Raw genomic sequence first — 19,600 nt, 5'->3', positions numbered from 1 at the left:
ATACTGAAAGCCTATTTACAATCATGACATTTCCCGCCACTCTCTCTCCCCCTCACTCTGTTCCTTTCTCCCCCTCACTCAGCTCCTTTCTCCCCCTCACTCAATCCCTCAATCATGTTCTTCTATAGTGCCTTTCATGTAAATCTATTAGTGCAGGCGTCACGCGGGGCGCGCGGAACGGGCCTCGTGTCGGTACTGCCTCTGATGCTGCGCGGCTGTTGTACTGTGATAAAGACGACCCGTGGAAAGGACGTTTTCACGCTAATTGTTACCCATTAACAAGGTGCGCTGCACCATGGCCATGAAGGGCAGAGAGTTGACGTTAGAAAAACAACTGAACTAAAGATGGACCCGGAGTTCTCTGACTCTGTAGTGTTCATTAATTATGGAATGGAAGTGTTTTTCTCTTTTCTCGAATGGATGCAAAGCGAAGGACAGTTACCGTTCACACTGGCAGGAGATGTGTTTGGCCGTGAGACGCTTTGTTTGAATGCTACCCTTCCTGAACTCTCTGTCAAAGAGTGAATTTAAACCTTTAACTATTTACTTCACAAAACTTTGTAATTCCATTCCCCTTCTCCGTCATCAGTGTTATTTGATTGTTTTCTATTATCTTATGTCCCTGCACATCCGCTCTTCTGTAGTCGTTTTGTTGTTGTGTGAAACAATTCTCAAGGCCACCAGCAGAAGCAGGACCCATGAGCCCAGTATTCCCACTGCTATCCACAGCTACAGGCTGGTCCCAGCACATGGTCTTACTGGCAGGAGGCTGCCTGCCATCTGGTGAAGCTGATACTTCTAGACAGAACAATAGTATGCAACAATTTCAGAAAATATTTGGTTATGCAACCAGTTTCTACTGCCCGGGCCTCGGATTAGTGGAGCGCTCCAGTGTCTTACAGTGAGGGAGGAAGCTTGAGTCTGTGTAGAAGTCGTAATTCCAGAGCTAAAGTACAAAGAGACTCATTTAGACAACTGCGGGGTCCAGGGACAGACTGCACAGTACTGAAAGAGGGCCGCAAGCCACTAAGGACGGGCACATGAATAGGCTATGTATCCTAAGTAGGGATCAAACCAAATAATGATTTGAAATTGAGTTTGAATTGTCATTGTTTTGGGCTTCCCCTGGGACGCAGTAATACAACATGCAGTTGAAAAGATTGAAGTGCAAAAATGATGGCCTACAGCCACTACCAATATCAAATAAAACTAATTCTTCTCATGCAACATAAATGCATGCTATAACTTGCCTGCAACTGTTGATCAAAGCTTGTGTTTGTGAGTTAGATAAGATATTTCATAGGATCCTTTTAAAAGTTGAACAATTGCAGTTGAAGTTTATCAGTGAAATATATCAAAGAAAATATAGCTACAGTTTGGGCAAATGCAACCCTAAACTCTTTGTGGGTCTGCTCAAAGCTTCAGCTTTTTACTAGATCTTAAAGGCAACTAACCAAACAGTACAAACTACTTCTCAATTGTATGAAAAATAAATATTCAGGCCTAAGGTTAAAGAAGAATATCGCAAGCTGGTTTTCAAATAACGGACTCATCCACACCTCAGACGAAATGGCAGAAAGACTTTATTTGTCAGAGCAGAAGTAACAAAGTAACAAAGGAAGATTTTTCTTGCAAAATAAAGACAAAAAAAAACAAACCAAAAGAAAAACGAAATAAATCACCCGAATATCACCCCACTCACCACGCTTTAAACATCGATTTTGGTATTGGACTGTATATTTAACAGTAATCTTCTTTTCTCGTTTACTTCCTGTCAGTGTGGCTGCCAAACAGTATTTCATTTCACGGCGGAGGCAGGACGTGAAGAGGAACACGGTGGTCGATGGGGGTGGGGGCCTGGCTGGAGTGGAGTTTAAATCAACACTGACAACAAGAGGACGGCTCCCGTGGTTAACAGTGAGGCATACCGTGCTAAGGAGTGGATCGCCTAATGCAAAACAAAGTGCCGTGAAGTTGTGTTCACGGCACACAAAGCCTCTCGTCGTCCTGGACACCTGCACCGCCGCCCCCCCCCCGCCTTTAAGTGCATCACATAAGTCGTCTGATAGGTGTATTTACAACCACACGTTGTCGGATCCCCAGCACGTCAGGGATCTGATGGGTTTAGGAGCAGGGGGAGATGGGTTGGATTATGCCCGCTTGTTTTCCTGTATGCACATCTGTATGGGTGTGTGTATGTGGGTTTAAGCGGCCCCCTTCTCCTCCCGCTCAGCTCACTCGGTGACTCTGCGGTAGAAGTAAAGGTATCCCAGGTCTTTGGGGGGCTTCTCTGAAGCACACACTTTCTGGTCGTTAAAGATGACCCACCTGCAAAGACACCAGGCATAAAAGAGTCATTACATTATGGTCATACCGGATGAAAAATGATTGGACCTTTAACATTAATTGCCTTCATTATCGTTGTTTTATTTTATAAAAATGGTGCAAGAATAAAATTAAACAGTTAAAATTATAATTTAATAAAAGGTTTCATTAATAAAAAAACGTAAATCACTGAAGGCCCCGTTTTGGACATAACAGATAGAAGCATTGGCCCCTGAGTGGCTGACAGTGCCCCCTGCTGTCACCAGTTACCCCAGGTTATCTTTCAGTCCACTGGGCAGACTATGGCTTCTACCCAGATGTAATTCATTAGTTCTAAGTAGTAATGGGAATCTGTTAATGAAGACGCTCTGCTACTCACTGGTGGTCTTTCTTGATGTGGCAGACATAGTGGCCACACATTGTGCTCGTCCCCATGTGACTGATGAACGCAAACAACTCGTACTCTGGAGAGGAAAAGAAGAAGTCAAGAGCCAATCAGATGGAAACCAGTATGTGAATGTAAACCCATGATGAATAGTGGAACATTTAGATTTGATTTAACCAACTAAACTAAAATAGTGCCTTCCGTCTGGGAGAGGTGAAAGGCGGGATATCATATCCTCTGGTCTTGACGTTGGCATGCCCGCTCCAGACTACTGTAACGGGTAACTATACACACTGGGAAAACAAACCCAGGGACTTTGGGTGGAAGAATGACCTTAGCAAGCACCACAGCCCCCTGGTCCAATATCCCATCTTTACGTTTCAAAGGTGGCCTGACTTTCTGCTGCGACTGCTCATAACCTCTTGTGCTCTCCAAGCAGAGCTCCCCGGCTGCTGGGTCAGTACTTACTGCCCGGTCCGTCTCTGACCCGGGGGCCGGGGGGGGGCTCCCTGCTGCCCTCGCTCTCGGCGGCCGAGCGGCCTCCTTCGGACACCTCCATGGACTCCAGGTCGTCGAGGTGGGAGAAGATCCAGTCCACCGCCCGGTCCAGGACGTTACTCTGCAGAGCGCAGGGACCAGGTTAAGGAAACAAACAACTCCTCCCTCAGTTCCGACTCCTCTCCGTCAATAACAGACTATTTTTATTGCTAAATAATAAGATGGAAACAAATGTATTGGTACAATCTAAAAAAGGTGCTGTTTAAGGGCTGCTCTTTAACTCTGCAGCTGTGCATGGCTCTGAGCCCCAGCAGCCCTCATGTGGATGGACCAGGGGCTCTTCGTACCGTGGCTCTGAGGGCCTTGCTGGCCTGGTCTCGGCTGAAGCCCATGGAGACGATGGTGGCCAGGTGCTCCTCCGACAGGCTCTCTGTGGGCGTGGTGCCGGGGGCGGAGCTGCAGCCAGGCAGCACCAGCGGGGCGGAGAAGTCTGCAGACAGAGGCACAGCCATGATGGATACGTCGTCCGGGGAGCGACACACAGAGGCTGAAGGCTGATGATAAAGCTCAGAGCGCTCCTGGCCCACCTGGGTCATCCATGTGGCCCATGACCCAGTTCATGGCCGCGTCGATGCCAGTGTTGCCGGTGTAGTACACCGCCTTCCTGCACGCCTCCAGAGGGAAGCCCATCTCACACAGCTGGGACACGGTAGAGTCGTCCAGCACGGGGGCTGGAGAGGTGGAGGAGGACAGTGGGATTACTGGATGTTGGATGAAGGACAGACCGAAGGCTTTCCTAAGACCTACCAACAACACCTTCATACCCGACTGCTCTACTTTGAGTATAACATTTAATTAGAACAAAACAATACATTTTCTTTTAGTTAATTTCAATGAAACCATATTAAACTAAACAAATTTTTTATTTTTTTATTGATTTAACCAAATCAATCCTAGGGACTTGGTAAAGACAAAATTAAGACTAAGGTTTTAAAACCATTTGAAGATTGAATTATGAGATGACAAAAGGAAAAAAAGTCAGAAAACAAGGAAAAGGCGAGGGGACAAACGGCGTTCGGACAGACGAAGGAAGAAAGGGCAGAAAAGACAGACAGACTGACACAGCAGTGGGGAGTAGAGAGAGTCGTCCTCCTCGTTGCCGTAGGAACCCAGGATACCTTTGACCTCCACGTCTGGGGTCATGAGGGGGGGCGGGGCCGTTTCCGGCAGAAGCTCCTCCCCTGGCTGCTGGCCGGTGGCGCGCAGGTCGCCCAGGTCCAGGGTGTCAGGAACATCAATGCTCACATCTGTTTGGATGAACAGCCAAACGCACAACTTCAGTATCCAAGACCAATGGAGCCAACGTACTCCACAGGCTTTTCTCTACTCTACACATTTAATGAATCCCATTTACCTAAATAAAATAAATTACATCAACCTAGCTGATCGATACAAATGTATCCTTCCGTCATTACAGTAGTCACAAATCTCAGTTTACAAGTCCACAGAATCTTAACTAGTGAAACTTTGGCTCACCCAGTTTCTTGGGGACCCAATCGAGACCGAAAGTGAACTTCTTGATCTGGATGACGAGGTGGTCCGGAAAGGAGGCGAAGCGGGTTGTTCTATGGAACAAGGACGTGCGTGAACACCAACCTCATGCTGGTCTTTCAATGAGGGGAAGCTCATTTTCGGCCTACCAGTGGCGATTGCTCTAAGACTGCAAGGGAAGCTCGGCTTCCCCTAAAATTTCTAAACTTAAATACTGTTGTGTTAACATTTCATTGACTAAAAATGTGTTAGAACACGTCCATCTCGAAGACAAGTTTGTTAAGAATCAGCGGCTTATCGCAGGTTGACACTCGATTTCCTTCTCACACATTCTCGTAGCATCAAAGTGCATTTGACTGTCGATGCTCAGCGTCCATCGACTTAATAAATGTTGAAAATTAGGGGAAGCAGAGCTTCCCTTGCAGGCTTAGAGAAATGGCCTCTGGAGCGCATACATAGACGTTAGAAACAGAGGAACAATCAAGGACGCTGGGCTCTGGGATGAAGTCCTACTTGGTGGCGGTGGTCTTCGCCTGCACGGCGGAGCTCCAGAAGTCGCTGAGGACCTCCGGCTCGCTGAGCGCCGCCATGCAGGCGCTGAAGGGGATCTTGGCCCTCACGGTCGGGGTGGGGCCGGAGTCGGCCTCCTCGCGCCGACGCTCGGCCTCCTGCAGCTCCTCTGTGGAGCCGGGAGAGAGGGGGGGAAGGAGCGGTCATCAGGGAGGAAATTCGGGTCGGGAGCGGCAATGTGGAATTGAAGGTCAAACCAAAATCGTGTATCAAAAATAACCTTTGGAGAATGATAAAGTAGCGGGTAGTGTTGTCAGCCAGATGCTTTATTTATTTTTTTTTAAACACAAAAGGTCAGCGCAAACATGCAGAACCATTGGTCACTTAGTACTCAATACAAATTCCCCTGTTGCAGATCCCTTTGACAACTATATGCTATACAACCATCTGCGTCACAGACAAAACATACTTGTTCCCTGTGGTACGATGCTGTCGTCTAGTTCAGTGCTCTCTCTAAATGTCTATTGGCACTGGTTGGCGATTCAACTATAGTGGGCTCTAACAGTCCAACAGAAGTAATGCAGGAGCTCATGAGGCAGCTGCCAAGGCACAACACTGAATTATGCCGCAGTACAGATGATGGCACACGGCCCTTCCCTGGTTGTGGTGAAAAGTAAAAGAATCAAATGGATCTGTTGAATCTGAAATACGCAGCAGCCCCACATTCTTTCTTTTGATCATCAGGTCCGTCCGTCTCGTGTTACAGTCCCCTCTTACCCGTGTTGGTGGCCTGGTCCATGGGCACAGGCAGCTGCAGGATGTAGTCCACCCTCTGGGTGTACTTGGCTTTGTGGGACTGTTGACACACGATCCTCTCCTCCACCAGGAACCTGAAGGCCTCAGACGGGTTGGCCCCCGAGCGGCAGTTCCTCTGTGAGAGAAACGAGTCGTCTTTGATTGTACCTCTTTTACAAGAGCCGCCGCCTCGAGAGCCACAGCAGTGAACCAGAACACAGGAATCCCTTTTACAAACACAACAATGCACTGCAAAGACAGAAGTACAACTCAACATAAAAAAATCATAAAACGGGCGCAGATGTTACGGAGAGAGTCTAAGGTGTAAAACAGCGTGCCAGGAGGAGGCACAAACTCACCTCCACCATGTTTATGAAGTGCAATAAAAACTCCTGGGCATCCTGCTGCCGATTGGTGGAGAACTCCGCGTGGCCCCGTCCGATCAGGGCTTTAAACATGCGTGGAGCGATGCCCACCTGGTCCCCCTGGAAGGCACACAGGCATCCACCTTAATATAACACGAGTACGCTGTTCCTGCTGTCACATCCCTTTGAACCGCATCGCCACACAGCCCTTCTGAACACATCATAGCACACAGTGAGAGTGGAGTAATGGCGTCAGGTCCTACTCTGGGCTCAGCTGTGCCGTTGTCGTCCCCGGGGTCCGGTGCAGGTTTGGAGTACTCTCCTGACAGAAGGCCGTAGCCAAGCTTGGCTCTGCAGTGTGGAGAGACAGAAGGTACTGGGTAAGCTCAGTATAATCAAGTGTAGCAGTGAGCAGTGAGATGGAAACGCACAAGGGCATAGGTGTGTTTCATTTAAAACAACCTAATTGGCTTCTGGATGAATGGGATTCTATTAAGGTGGCTGCCAGCCACCCAACATTAACTCCATCTTCTAAGTTAACTGGCTGTTTGCAGTGTTAGTCTTCGTTTTAAGTGTGCTGTTGTGCTTACACTTGAAGACTAATTGCCCTGTGGGGAAATTAAAAGTAATGAAATGAGGAGAATGTATAGCATAATTAAACCTAACGCCTGAGCAGTGACTGAGGATCTGTCGGTGTGTGTTTGCACCAACCACTTTGTACGTGAAGAACCGTCCATTTCTTAAGAACTGTGGCGAGCAGAGCGGTGATTAGACCCGCTCCAATGGATGGACTAGGATCTCGATACTCACACTTGGGTTTTGAAGTCCTGGGTGGGATCGCTCGGGGCCTCGTCAAAGATCTTCTGGATGTTGGACACATACCTGGCAGGCACAGATACAAGGACTTAACTTGCTCTTCCTTTTAATAGTACTGAGCAATAACCAATATTACTGTATATGGGTTGTGATTAGCATTTCATTGACATTGAATTATAATAATCTCGATGCCATATATATCTTTATATTATAAATAATCATAAATTATAAATAAAATGTATTATTATTATCATTATTATCTTTATAGTTTGGTTGTTTATGATATATTATGATAAAAAATGTATATTAATAAAATAAAATGCATTTTGTTTATTTTAAATTCTTATTATAAACACTACCCTAAATAAGTGAATTAGACTATAATGAAAAGTCCCACATGAACCCCCATGATTATTCACCATCATCATGATAATAATTCTGCCATATCACCAGGGCCTACTGTTACACACACCTTGCCTCAACCCCGAGTACCAGTCCGCCAGTGCCACCGTCACTAGCGGATGTCTCAACAGAGGCGAGACAAGGGGGACCCGACAGCGTGCAGGGGTACTCACTTGGTCTGAAAGTCGGGCACAGTGAAGAGCACTTGCATGACAGAGTTGAGGTAGCAGCTGTTGCCCAGGTTCTTCATGCCAGTCAGCCCGGAGCCTGACAGCGGCCGCAGGGATGTGCCGGACTCCTGGATCACCTCCCACTCGCCCACCCGCTGGTTCACTGCGATCTCCAGCTCCGTCATGGTGTGCTCCGTCTGGGTGGAGGAGCAGGGGGGGGTCACTTGTATGCAGATAAGAGAGAATCACATTCGCTCTTATCTGCATTCAAGTGGCCTATTAAAATGATCCAATTGTTGATGTGTATCTAATTCTGTATGATGAGTTTGGTTTCCTAGTTTAATATTTCATTCAGAATTTTATCCATAACTATTTTTTTATGTGAAGAAGTGGGAAGGAGTTAGACAGTGACAGGATGTATGTTGTGGACATCGGGGACAGAGCCCAGTACCTTTGACTGGGAGTCAAACAGCCTACAACTCTCTCTAAATAGAAAGTGTGTTTCCTGCGCCTTTCTTTTTTTTGCATGAATAATATTGTGGTAGCATTGTTCTCGGAAACGCAACATATAATCTTTTGAATAGCACTGTATTGATGAAGTTAATTATTATTTTACACCATATAAAAAGCAATAATATGGAAGAGTGGTGGCAGCAGTGAGTAGGTAAACAAACATAAAATATAATGCTGCATGAAGAACCAGATAGAGGATAACAGCAGTTATGCACATTATTAAACCTTAACAGCCAGAGGAGCAAGATGAAGAAGCAGAGCATGGAGGACTAGCTTTAAATGTTGATTTGCGGGGTACGTATTTCTGAACCAATCCTGGCTCACCATCTCTTCAGCTGATGTGTCATACAATATAATCAAGACCCCTGTATCATACATTAGAACCAATGGGCGATCTTGGAAGGAGAGCCAGACTGAAATGTCAAGTGGACTGTCATTAGGGACTGACATTAGTGCGTGCGCGCGCAGACACACACACACACACACACCTCTGCCTTGAAAACCCACAGTGTGTAATTGTGGGAGACATTACCTTCTGCATAGTCATCATGTCGATGCCAAAATGTGACAGATGCTCTGGAAGCTTGGGGTTGAGCACCATGTCGTCTTCATCATAGGAATACACATCTGCATTAAACAAGGGCACAGGGTTGGCCGTTACCACTTGGAGCCGCAGAGCTTCTTAATGCCTTTTCTCACAATGGTCATCCATTAGACCACAGTTGGCCTCATTAGGGACTACACAGGATAAGCACTCTTTAAAATCCTGCTGCCATACTGCTAGTCACCGTTCATCAGAGTAAGGACAAGTCCAAACCATGCGGCCCTGGCTCTCACAACATGGTCTCATTAAAACAGATTTTTTACACCCTTCTAGGCTCCTACCTGCTCCATCGGGGGTGATGGTGCCCAGCTTAACCGCGAGAGGAAAGCCAGTCTGTTGGAAGTGAAGCAAAGCGTGGTTGTTGCCCCCGGTGCCGTCGAAGTACCTGCGGCCACAGAACACCTTGCCGTCGGTCAGGTTCATCCACAGGTTCTCCTGCAGGTCACACACCTCACAGCGCCAGCCACTAGGGGAGGGCATAGAGGAACTCGTTCAGGAGGGAGACAGAAACTCACTCACTCATTCATTCATCACAATACTTTATGTTTAACATATGGGAAAAATTCAGTACAAATCTAAAATCCTATCAAATAACAATATTTCAAGTTGGTTATAGGTTTGGTTACTTATGATGACTAATAATCCATCTATAAAAAGGGAGTCATTTCTATGAATCTCCTTTGCATATCCCTAGAAAAGTCTTATGTACTTCACACTGTGTATGTATTGCTGGCGACAAGAGGAAGTGCCATGTTGACTTCTTTGGATACGCGACACGTTCAATATCAATAAATAATACATAAATACAAAACAAACTACCAGCGCCATCTGTGCAGTAGCAGGGGGGGACTCTATCTAGTCTTCAAGTACGTCAAACTATTCCGGCAACGCTATATTGGCAAAGGGCCCAACCGGCTTAAACAATCTATGCTGCCAACGCTAGTAAATTCCTATATTTTAGCATTCCACCCTCTTCCGACCGATCTTTCAGTGATGTCGAAGCGCCTTTTAGTGTACTCTTCGACATCAAAACAATGGTACACAGGCTTACCGGGCAGTTATAGCATAACACCACGGCATGTGAAGCATTTATTATACAACATTGCACATTATAAAGCTCCTGCAAAATGACTGTCGCAAAAAAATTATCAGAAAGTTGTCCTGGGTCATAATCATGGGGATACAAGGCTTCAGACTGCGACCAAATGGTCGTATTTTGGACCAAAATTTGAGAATGTGCGACAGAATTTTACATCTGCTCACGCATGTGCGACCAGTAAATTTGCCCTTTTAAATTTCTTCTTTTTTTATTTTTATTATTATGCATTAACAAAGTACAAAACTCTCGTAGGGAATGAAAACATACTTCCAACAGGTACAAAAAATAAAGATAAATAATGCATCGTGAAAACTGTTCACAACAATAGTCATGCCATAAAGCCCTTTGAATGGAATTGAAACGGCGGCATCAGGTGGTTGTATATATTATTGCATACTGAAACCCTCACCGAAGACCGCCGGACCGCAGGATTTTGAAATGTTCGGAGGGTAACTCACTAACAACATTAATGAGTGAATTGCGACTGATCTTCACCTGGGTGGGATTTTGAGTCCGTTGTCGAGTTGTTTGAGATCAACAGCATGTCTGGACTCCTGTCGTACCTCCCCGTCCCACTGCTGGACTTGCAAGGCATGAGACACTGAGTCTGCAGACATGAAACCCGCCATGGATAGAGACACCTACAAACAAGATGTAGATATAAACAATTACACAACATTTAGCTACAGTAATGCTAACAAATATTCTTAGTCACACATTTCTTGATGCAAAAATAAAAACGCTCTACAAATGCAATATGCACAACACCCTTTAACGCAATTCTGCGACAACAACTTGGGGAACCAGGTCAGCTTGACTTGGAAAACCTGCAATGGCAAGCCTTTCCATTTGACACATCCAATAAAACCCCAAAGGACTGAATCACATTTCATCTTTTCACATTTATCAAATATAACACAATATATTACACAAGTAAGACTGTGCTCTTTAAAAGCATCTTCACATCATCTTTATATCTGATAAGCTAGTAAAATCAAGATGTAAAACCAGACTCCTCGACCTCGATTGCATTTGTTAAAGCAGAGGGAAATACGCAAGAATAAGAAATTCCCTCGTTTGACCGAAGATACACTAGACATTTGCTAAACAAAGTTTCATTTGCATGGATCAGTGTTGGGCTCAGCTGAAAGTTTCGAGGAGTCATTGTATTGATTTTGGACTCCTTATACAGCCGATGTCTGCAAAAGGATGGGTGTCCATCGATCAAATTACAAAACAGTTTGATTTTATCAATGCTTTGCAAAGCAAAGCGGGCTAGCTGAGCGGGTTCTCTGCAACTTTTCCATAACGTGAAGCCGCCACTGTTCATTTTACAGGGGCTTTGGAAGCCCTCTCACAGGCTATGTTGTCTTTCTAGGGGCAGTTTGCCAATCCTCGTCTCAGAGACTGTAACTGAATGCTATTAAGATGATAATAATGATGATGTTAATACTTGGTTCAGAGTCAACCTACCTAGAACTCATGTATTAGATATAGATTATGTGTATACAAGTCTCTGGGTATGGGGTGAAGCTTTTTTCGGAAAACAAACAATTCAATAATAGCTTGACTTGGTTATGCCTTTTAGTTTAAAAACTGGTTGCAAGACTTATATTCTGCATAAATGATATTTTACCTTTTTAAAAGTTAGATCTAGTCTTTCGGTGTCAGGATCACTGAGGTCTAGACTCTTCTGATATCAGTGTGCGGCTATCTCACCCTTTCTTTAACAACGTCTGGCATGGTGGCAAGGTCCTCTGAGGTCACTTGCTGCCTGTCCGGGAAGATGACAACCTTAACATCCTCTTCATATTGATCCTGTTCCACATCGAAACCTCCTTCGATCCCTGGGACAAGCATCGGAGACCGGACAGAATACAGCATTAGGGGGTATCCATCCATTTTGGGGTACATATCTGTGTCTGTGGGAAAGCTCTCACCTATGGCCAGTCTGGTGGGTTTCTTCTTAGGGGGGTCCCCAGAGCTAGAGTTATTATCATCCTCCTTCTGTAAGACAACACACTATATCACACAAAATATAAATAAACCGAAAAACCATCATTGTAATCATCTTCTTTTTTGTGGTCACCTGAGCTTTACGGGTGCGGGTGAAGTGCAGGTAAGCCCGCTGACCAGTCCGAGCATGGTGCCGGTCCACATACTGACTGCCAAAGCCGAGGAAGCTGTTCATGCACACATACAGACCCCCCTCGCTCTCCTGGAATCAAGAAAAGTTCGTTTAATTGACCGCAAGAGAAAGTGAGAGTAAATAAACAAACCGAGAATCAGTAACGTAACCCATAGTTAATTAATTATGGTCTGACTGAGTAGATAGCAATCCACTACTGTTACATTTAACATGCAGACGGATTGTGTGCAGAACCAACTGAGGAAGTGTACATGTTGTTTCGGTGTAGCCTAGCTTAGCGATGTGACAGGTGAGAGCACAACAACCGACCGGCTAACCCGCTAGCCTCTTACCACTAAACGTCTGGCTGCTCCTAGCTGACAGGCTAGTTCAGCTATTAGCCTAGCTTAGCTAGCTTCTGGGTTGAATTCATCAGTTGGAAGGTACATATTTGCAGAAATAACACTGCAGAACACTTTATAGGATCAATTGGATTAATGTTAGGTTCGAAGTAGTGTAACTACTGTGTTACGGCAACCGTGAAGGCTTGAAAGCTGCTCAGGGCTCACCGGCGACGAAAATGACAAGGCGCATTCGTCTTTGTGGACACGGTCCCCGGGCCTGGGGACCCGGATTGTGGACAAAACTGACATCAAAACCTCTCCAACGTCCGCCATGGCCCTTGAGCTAGTTGTGTCTTTCAGTAGGATTTTTCCTCGACTGAGTCTTGACTCCCGTTTTTAATTCCTTGGCTTGGAAAAGCTCCCGTCGCTTGAAACAGCTGCCCCTCTCCGCCCGGTTGAATGAATCACTGTGATGCTCACCTTGTGTTGTCGACGCAAAGGCCGTCAGATGCACGCGCGACGCTCCACTTCAAAACCGTAAAGTATCGAATAGTCGACCATCATGATATTGAACGCGCTCTGCACATACCCTTAACCAATATGCTTCACGTCTAAATCTAACGTCTACAACAATAAAGAAGCACCTTATCTGTTCAATTAATGTTTTTTTTTCGGTTTTATTATAAGGACCTCTAAAGCAAATTCCCGTGTGTAATTTTTGGTGTTACAGTTGCTGATTTACGGTAAAAAATAAAAAACAGCCAGGAGTACGGTCTATTCCTACGCATTATTATTAATTCCGAATTCATGAAATTGAATTGGAGAGAAGGAATTCTTGGGCACAGTCATTATGGAGGTATTGTCCTTAGCCTTATGCAGTTTTCCAACGGTAGTAAACTTTGTGTAAGCCCGAGATTTCTGGAGTCCCTCCTTTATTACTCAACTCTCTTCCACATTTTCTTGGGACCATGGCGCTGGACGCAAACCATTTCGCTGTATACGTGGCGATGCAAAGCATTATATTGTCATTCTCTACCCTAATCTTGACCGCATCTGGCAGTAGTTTTACATCTTCCATGGGACCGCTACTGCCGTATGATTTGTTATATTACTCGGGAGTGCGTGCGTATTTTCAAGAAGATTGGGACAAGGCTGCAGAGTTGCTCGAGAAGTCCATCGCTAACAAGGAGTCGATGCGACGTCTTCGCAGGAAATGTCATGAGGACTGTTTCGATGCTGGGACAGATATGCTTGCTAAATTGGGTATAACATAATTATTATTAATAGCAACCGTACACGTTTGTGTGTGCGTTTCTGTGTGTGTGTGTGTGTGTGTGTGTGTGTGTGTGTGTGTGTGTGTGTGTGTGTGTGTGTGTGTGCGTGTGCGTGCGTGCGTGATCAAGAATCTCGAGAATTCCCTCACTTCAATATCTTTATTATTGATGCACAGCTAAAACACTGTATATCATTCTATTCATCCAACCTAACCTCTATGATTTGCAAGACTCAGAAGGTGGCAGTTTGTGGGACCTCCAGGCTCTGGAATGGGTGCAACAGAGAGCAGAGTGCTTGAGGTTTTGCGTGGGACGGTCGGTGAGCCCTGCTGGATTGCTCCCTGTCTCCATTGACATAGACTACGAGTTCAGCACGCGCAACCCCTACAACTTCTTGCAAGTCATCTATTACAAAGTGAGCCAATCTTCAGGTTATATACACCATTGTCATACTCATACACAAATTTATACTATTGCCTATTCAAAGTGAGTGAGTTGGATTTTATAACTAAATAACATACCAGAAAACAACAACACTCTACAATGATTTAAACTACTGAAGCTTAGGTTTTGGAAATGGGCCTGTATTGATTGTGAGTGGGTGAATGATCTTAAGTAATTCATATCTCAATCTCGTCACCCGAGCACTAAGTTAAATCTGTCATTTCAAACGGTCTCCTCCGCAGTTAGAGAAGCTGCAGAAGGCAGCCAGTGCGGCGCACACATTCTTCGTGGCCAACCCGAGCCATTTGGAGATGAGGAACAACATTGAGAAGTATAGGAGGATGAAGGGAGTGGCCGAGGCCGCCTTTCAGGACCGGGAGCAGCACAAGGAGATGCATTGGGTGAGAGGAACGTCGCCCAATCAGAGTATACTTACATTTCCCAGACATGACTCAGTAATCCATGGCCTAAAGAGCGACATTGCTCCAAGTTTGCAAACAGAAGTTTCCTTCAGTTATCCTGGCATATAAACCGAATCAACTGGGTTCTACAAATTCACTAATTTATCATATTCTGGGACTAACACCCAAGAGCCAAGTTCAATTACTTGCAAATTCCGATTAAGGGTCCTTAGAAACATGCGTACAATGTGTTTAACTCTCACTAGTATAAATGGAAGGCTTCCTCTTATGAGCCTGTTTAAAATCTTTGCTTTCCAAATTTCTTTCTTCCTTAAGCTTTTTTTTCAAGACTTTCCACATTTAAATTGAAACATATTCTCTCCCTTTCAACCTGACAACCTGAAGGCTCTGTATGATTCAGCGCTGCTCTCCGAGGCCTCTTCTGATTGGCAGCTGGCAGCCAGGAAGTGGCGGGAAAGTGTAAACGAAACCCTGAGGCAGACAGAGGACTGCAGGGTCCATTGTCAGATGTCCCCTCAGAGCCTGCCGGAGGACAGAGGAGTAGACGGAGTAGACGGGGTGTTCGAGAAGGCCGCAGGTAAAACTAAAACAACAACAACAACAACAACAACAACAATATAATGTTTTCCTCCACTGGTTCAGGATGATGAAATATCACATTGTTTTGGTTGAAAAGGTGTCTGATTCTAGAAAAGCATTAGTGGATGTATAATTACAGCATGGCCATAAGAGTTGCTAGTAAGACTTAATCTGATGTCATTGCCATAGATTAAGACATCAATGAAATCTATATAGAGTCACAAACTTGTAAGTTATAATGTGTGGAGGGAATTTACAATGTCAGCTGTCAAATTACAAACCAGGGCATTTTCACTACAAACAATCAAATCAATATATTTTCTGACACAATAGTACTGAAGTAATGCTGTTGTTCTGCCCTCTGTGTGTCCTAGTTCTCTCTCTGTCGCTGCTCTCCTGTCAGCAGTCGTGCGTGACGCAGGTGGCCACACGACCAGGGAGAATTTCTGCTCAGGAAGACTTCCTGCCCACACAACTAGAGCATCAGCACATCGCACAGTTCAAAGGTCAGGGTTCAGCATTTTTTATTCACGATTGAATAAGAAGTTATGTTCTAAAACAATATGATTCATTTTGATTATTTACCCGCAGCTGATGATCTTGCTGGCGCCATACAGACTCTTCGTTCTCTTCTCCTCTTCTACCCCTCTGACACCGATTCCCTGGGTAACCTGCAGTTCTACTATGAAACACTTGGGGAAGACAAAGAGTCACAAGACAAGGACAAACAGCCTGCCCAGGTAACTTGTTTACGTGTTAAAGCAGCTGTAATGTTGTGGATCTTAATTCTTCTAAATATTTACAGGCAGCTATGCCGGGGATAATATATTCATTTTAAACTGATTTCATTTTAGTTGATGCGACCAAATTATATATAGCCTATTCTAGTATTAAAAATTACAGCGAATATTCACTGTTCAGTTAATAATGCCTAACAGCAAGTACAGGTGTCCACCCATTCAAACAAAGAAAAAAGAAACACCATATATTGAATATCATCTCAGTGTCTTCTTCTCTGTGTCTCTATATGACATCTTGATTGGCCCACTGCACAGGAGATAGCGAACTACGTGAATCGCTCATTGCAGGAGAAGAAGCTCCTCTATTTTGGAAAGGAGAACCTTGGTTCTGATTTCATAGATCCGGTAAGCACTATTTTATTAGACATGCACAAATCTGCACAAATAAGTATCAACGGTTAGGTTAGGTTCGGTTAGGTTAGGTATAGGCATAGGTTAATATTCTGCTTTCCCGTAGGATCTGTGGACGCCGGAGGACGTGATACCGGAGTCCCTGAGGGAGTCCTGGCGGTGAGCTCCATTGGTCCATCCAATACGGCCACAGAAACATCATCAGTTTCCCCCCAAAAAACATCAACATGTTCTTCGTTGTTAATCACTTCACAGAGCCGAGAAAGAAAAGCTGAACAAGAAAGTTAAAGAGGAAGAAAAGGAGGAAGAGATGGATGACAGTGGATTTTATGCAGGTAACACACATTGTCATTACACTCTTTTTCATTAGGTCAATTCAAAAACTCGATTTAGCTCATGTGTGCAGTGAAATGCTGGTCTGGAAGGGTCTTCAGATTATGCTAATATAGTATCGTAAACGTATGAATAAATATGTAAAATACAGCATATACATTACTCTATAAATGTGTAGAATCTGTCCACTTTTTAAACAGTAGGCTATATGACTCAAGCCTTGGTGTGACTCACAGGTACGGTCAGTTTCTATTTCCTGATGTTGCAGTACAGCACCAGAACCCACAGAGTGCATTCATATTTTGCTCCGCCTGTCCCTTCAGGTGGGCCTGTACCCCAGGTTGGAGTCACAATCACGATGGACGACGTGGCCATGAACGGCACCAACCGCGTGGTACTAGATGGCGTCATAACCAGCAAGGAGTGTGACACACTGCTGCAGCTGGCCACGGTACAGCCCCTGTCGTGCCACGTGTCGATCGGATCCCCATGCCTGGATCATTTCATATGGAATCGATTGATTCATAGCCTTTTTTGGTCTTGCTTTTCTGTGTTGCCGAAGGCTGCGGCGTCGGCAGGGGATGGTTACCGGGGGCGACGGTCTCCACACACACCCCATGAGAAGTTTGAGGGGCTCACGGTGCTCAAGGCTGCGAAGGTTGGTTAGAGGGAGAGGGAATGACACTGCTTTGTTGGTTTTAACACCAACATTCGACCACTGGCAGCAAAGGCCATGTTAACCCCAGGAAAACACCAATGTCGATAAATCAAACACCACTTCCCTTAAGCCCATGTTCCATGTAAGCGCCATTTTTGGTGCCTCATCACTGTATATCAACAAAAAGCTACCCTACATGATGTCAAGTCCTTTTACTTAACAACCGCTCTGTCTCTTTCTCTGTCCCTCTCTCCCTCTCTGTCTCTCTCTCTGCCTTTGAATCTGTCCCTCTGTGTATCTATATCGCTCCGATAGCTCTTAGATATTTAGATAGTGCCTTTCTGAGTACGCAGAGAAACCTAACATGTTATAAATGAGGAAATATAGGAGTAAAAACCAAACAAAATATAAATAAAAGGTAACATTAGAACATTTAAAATATGGTTTATGTCTTTGTCTCCCTCCCAGTTGGCCCAGGATGGCATGGTGAACCAGTCTGATGCCAGGCTGCTACATGAGCTGGGTGAGAGGGTGAGGACTCTGCTGGATTCCTACTTCAGGAGCCCGCCTGGACTCTTCTTCTCCTTCACACACCTGGTCTGTCGTACTGCGATCACAGGTATAGCGCCTCCTTTAGGACCCCACCGGTATTATTATGTTTATGATGATTTTAATTACGATGATGACTATCATTATATTATAATTTTATTCTTACCTTTATCAATATATTTAGAAGAGGTAGTTGTTGTAGTCATTTTTGTTAGATAATAATTGTACTAATATCTATATATGTAGTAGTAGAAGAATACCAGTTATAGCAGTAGTAAACGTGCCATTCAATGGAGTGATAGTAGTTTTAAAATGCCTAGTAATGTAGGTTTGCAGTATTCCTGGACCCTGAAGTCAATGAAACGACATTTTGTTGATCCTTGACATCATGACTGTGCACAAATCTGTTTGTTCCCCAGGAGATCAGGAGGGCCGGCTGGACCTGTCTCACCCTGTGCACGTCGACAACTGTCTGCTGGAGCCGGAGACGGGGCACTGCTGGAGGGAGGCCCCGGCCTTTACTCACAGAGACCTCAGGTACACCCACTGCCTCTACACACACAGAGACCTCAGGTACACGCACTGCCTCTACACACACAGAGACCTCAGGTACACCCACTGCCTCTATACACACAGAGACCTCAGGTACACCCACTGCCTCTACACACACAGAGACCTCAGGTACACCCACTGCCTCTACACACACAGAGACCTCAGGTACACCCAGTGCCTCTACACACACAGAGACCTCAGGTACACCCACTGCCTCTACACACACAGAGACCTCAGGTACACCCACTGCCTCTACACACACAGAGACCTCAGGTACACCCACTGCCTCTAATCACAGAGACCTCAGGTACACCCACTGCCTCTAATCACAGAGACCTCAGGTACACCCACTGCCTCTAATCACAGAGACCTCAGGTGCACCCGCTGCCTCTACTCAGCGACACCCACACATGACCCAGCATTAAAGCCTTCATGTATGACAATTGTTTACCTGCTAGCTTCGAATATGCCCCTTCCATTTGGTGAGGCATTACACACCTAATCTTCTTATTTACAGCATTTTCAAATGAAGTTTTTCTTTCATATCGCCTGCTGTTGAACTGGCATAGCATAGCATAGCAAGGCATCGCTGTACTGAACGTTCTGACTTTAAAGCCTGCTGCTTTCACAGTGCTGTCCTGTACCTGAATGACAACTTTGATGGCGGAGACCTCTTCTTCACAACCCGGGATGCCAAGACAGTGAAGGTCCGTTCAAGTATATATTTTGAATAACCTTTCAAATAAAATGTGTATACCTAGTATTCATATTCATTTACAGTATACTATACTAGCACTGAACATCCCAACCACAATCCCAACAACCCAATACCTGAAATGTATGGTTACATCTTGCTGTTGCATTGAATGGCAAACAACACACACATTAATTCACACCATAACTAACGTTGAGGAGGATGGTAGCTGTGTGTCTCTGAGCTGATGCCTCTGTCCCCTCCCCCCTGGTTGCGTGCAGGCCCGGGTGCGGCCCGGCTGTGGTCGGCTAGTGGGCTTCTCCTCCGGCCCGGTGAATCCCCACGGAGTGACGGCGGTGACCGCTGGGAGGAGATGCGCCCTGGCCCTCTGGTTCACCAAGGAGAAGCTCCATAGAGATGTGGTGAGAGAGAGAGAGAG

At 45.3% G+C, this 19,600-nt stretch overlaps 2 protein-coding genes across 5 annotated transcripts in view; one reads left to right on the top strand and one right to left on the bottom strand.

The window, feature by feature from the left end:
- Positions 1 to 1,563: 1,563 nt before the first annotated feature.
- On the bottom strand, positions 1,564 to 13,005 carry usp5 (ubiquitin specific peptidase 5 (isopeptidase T)). Of its 4 annotated transcripts, none has more exons than XM_030370480.1 (20): positions 12,731 to 13,005; positions 12,123 to 12,251; positions 11,974 to 12,055; positions 11,753 to 11,880; positions 10,529 to 10,674; positions 9,216 to 9,400; positions 8,863 to 8,957; positions 7,821 to 8,014; positions 7,240 to 7,311; positions 6,693 to 6,780; positions 6,424 to 6,549; positions 6,047 to 6,200; positions 5,273 to 5,438; positions 4,745 to 4,833; positions 4,330 to 4,515; positions 3,796 to 3,939; positions 3,556 to 3,698; positions 3,179 to 3,329; positions 2,705 to 2,789; positions 1,564 to 2,328 (listed from the first exon to the last, which is right to left on the bottom strand). In XM_030370480.1, the coding sequence occupies exons 1-20, from the start codon at positions 12,836 to 12,838 to the stop codon at positions 2,235 to 2,237; spliced, it is 2,565 nt and encodes an 854-aa protein (XP_030226340.1). In that variant the 5' UTR covers positions 12,839 to 13,005; the 3' UTR covers positions 1,564 to 2,234. The 4 variants fall into 4 exon arrangements, with proteins under 4 accessions (XP_030226340.1, XP_030226342.1, XP_030226341.1 ...); XM_030370482.1 differs by having other exon boundaries at positions 4,387 to 4,515; XM_030370481.1 differs by having other exon boundaries at positions 11,974 to 12,040.
- Positions 13,006 to 13,246: 241 nt separating this feature from the next.
- p3h3 (prolyl 3-hydroxylase 3) overlaps positions 13,247 to 19,600 on the top strand; it is a 7,485-nt gene continuing 1,131 nt past the window's right edge. The window contains exons 1-15 of the mRNA XM_030370491.1: positions 13,247 to 13,768; positions 14,010 to 14,194; positions 14,466 to 14,624; positions 15,030 to 15,222; positions 15,599 to 15,730; positions 15,816 to 15,964; positions 16,280 to 16,369; positions 16,482 to 16,534; positions 16,631 to 16,710; positions 17,032 to 17,159; positions 17,271 to 17,366; positions 17,835 to 17,985; positions 18,335 to 18,452; positions 19,099 to 19,174; positions 19,443 to 19,583. Of these exons, the coding sequence (XP_030226351.1) occupies positions 13,474 to 13,768; positions 14,010 to 14,194; positions 14,466 to 14,624; positions 15,030 to 15,222; positions 15,599 to 15,730; positions 15,816 to 15,964; positions 16,280 to 16,369; positions 16,482 to 16,534; positions 16,631 to 16,710; positions 17,032 to 17,159; positions 17,271 to 17,366; positions 17,835 to 17,985; positions 18,335 to 18,452; positions 19,099 to 19,174; positions 19,443 to 19,583 (2,046 nt within the window). The 5' untranslated portion in view covers positions 13,247 to 13,473. The remainder of the gene's footprint in view (positions 13,769 to 14,009; positions 14,195 to 14,465; positions 14,625 to 15,029; positions 15,223 to 15,598; positions 15,731 to 15,815; positions 15,965 to 16,279; positions 16,370 to 16,481; positions 16,535 to 16,630; positions 16,711 to 17,031; positions 17,160 to 17,270; positions 17,367 to 17,834; positions 17,986 to 18,334; positions 18,453 to 19,098; positions 19,175 to 19,442; positions 19,584 to 19,600) is intronic.

This window comes from Gadus morhua, chromosome 11 (genome assembly GCF_902167405.1).
Source record: "Gadus morhua chromosome 11, gadMor3.0, whole genome shotgun sequence".
NCBI classification, from domain to species: domain Eukaryota; kingdom Metazoa; phylum Chordata; class Actinopteri; order Gadiformes; family Gadidae; genus Gadus; species Gadus morhua.
Note: the sequence above shows the minus strand (reverse complement) of the source record. Positions and strands in the feature narration are given on the sequence as shown.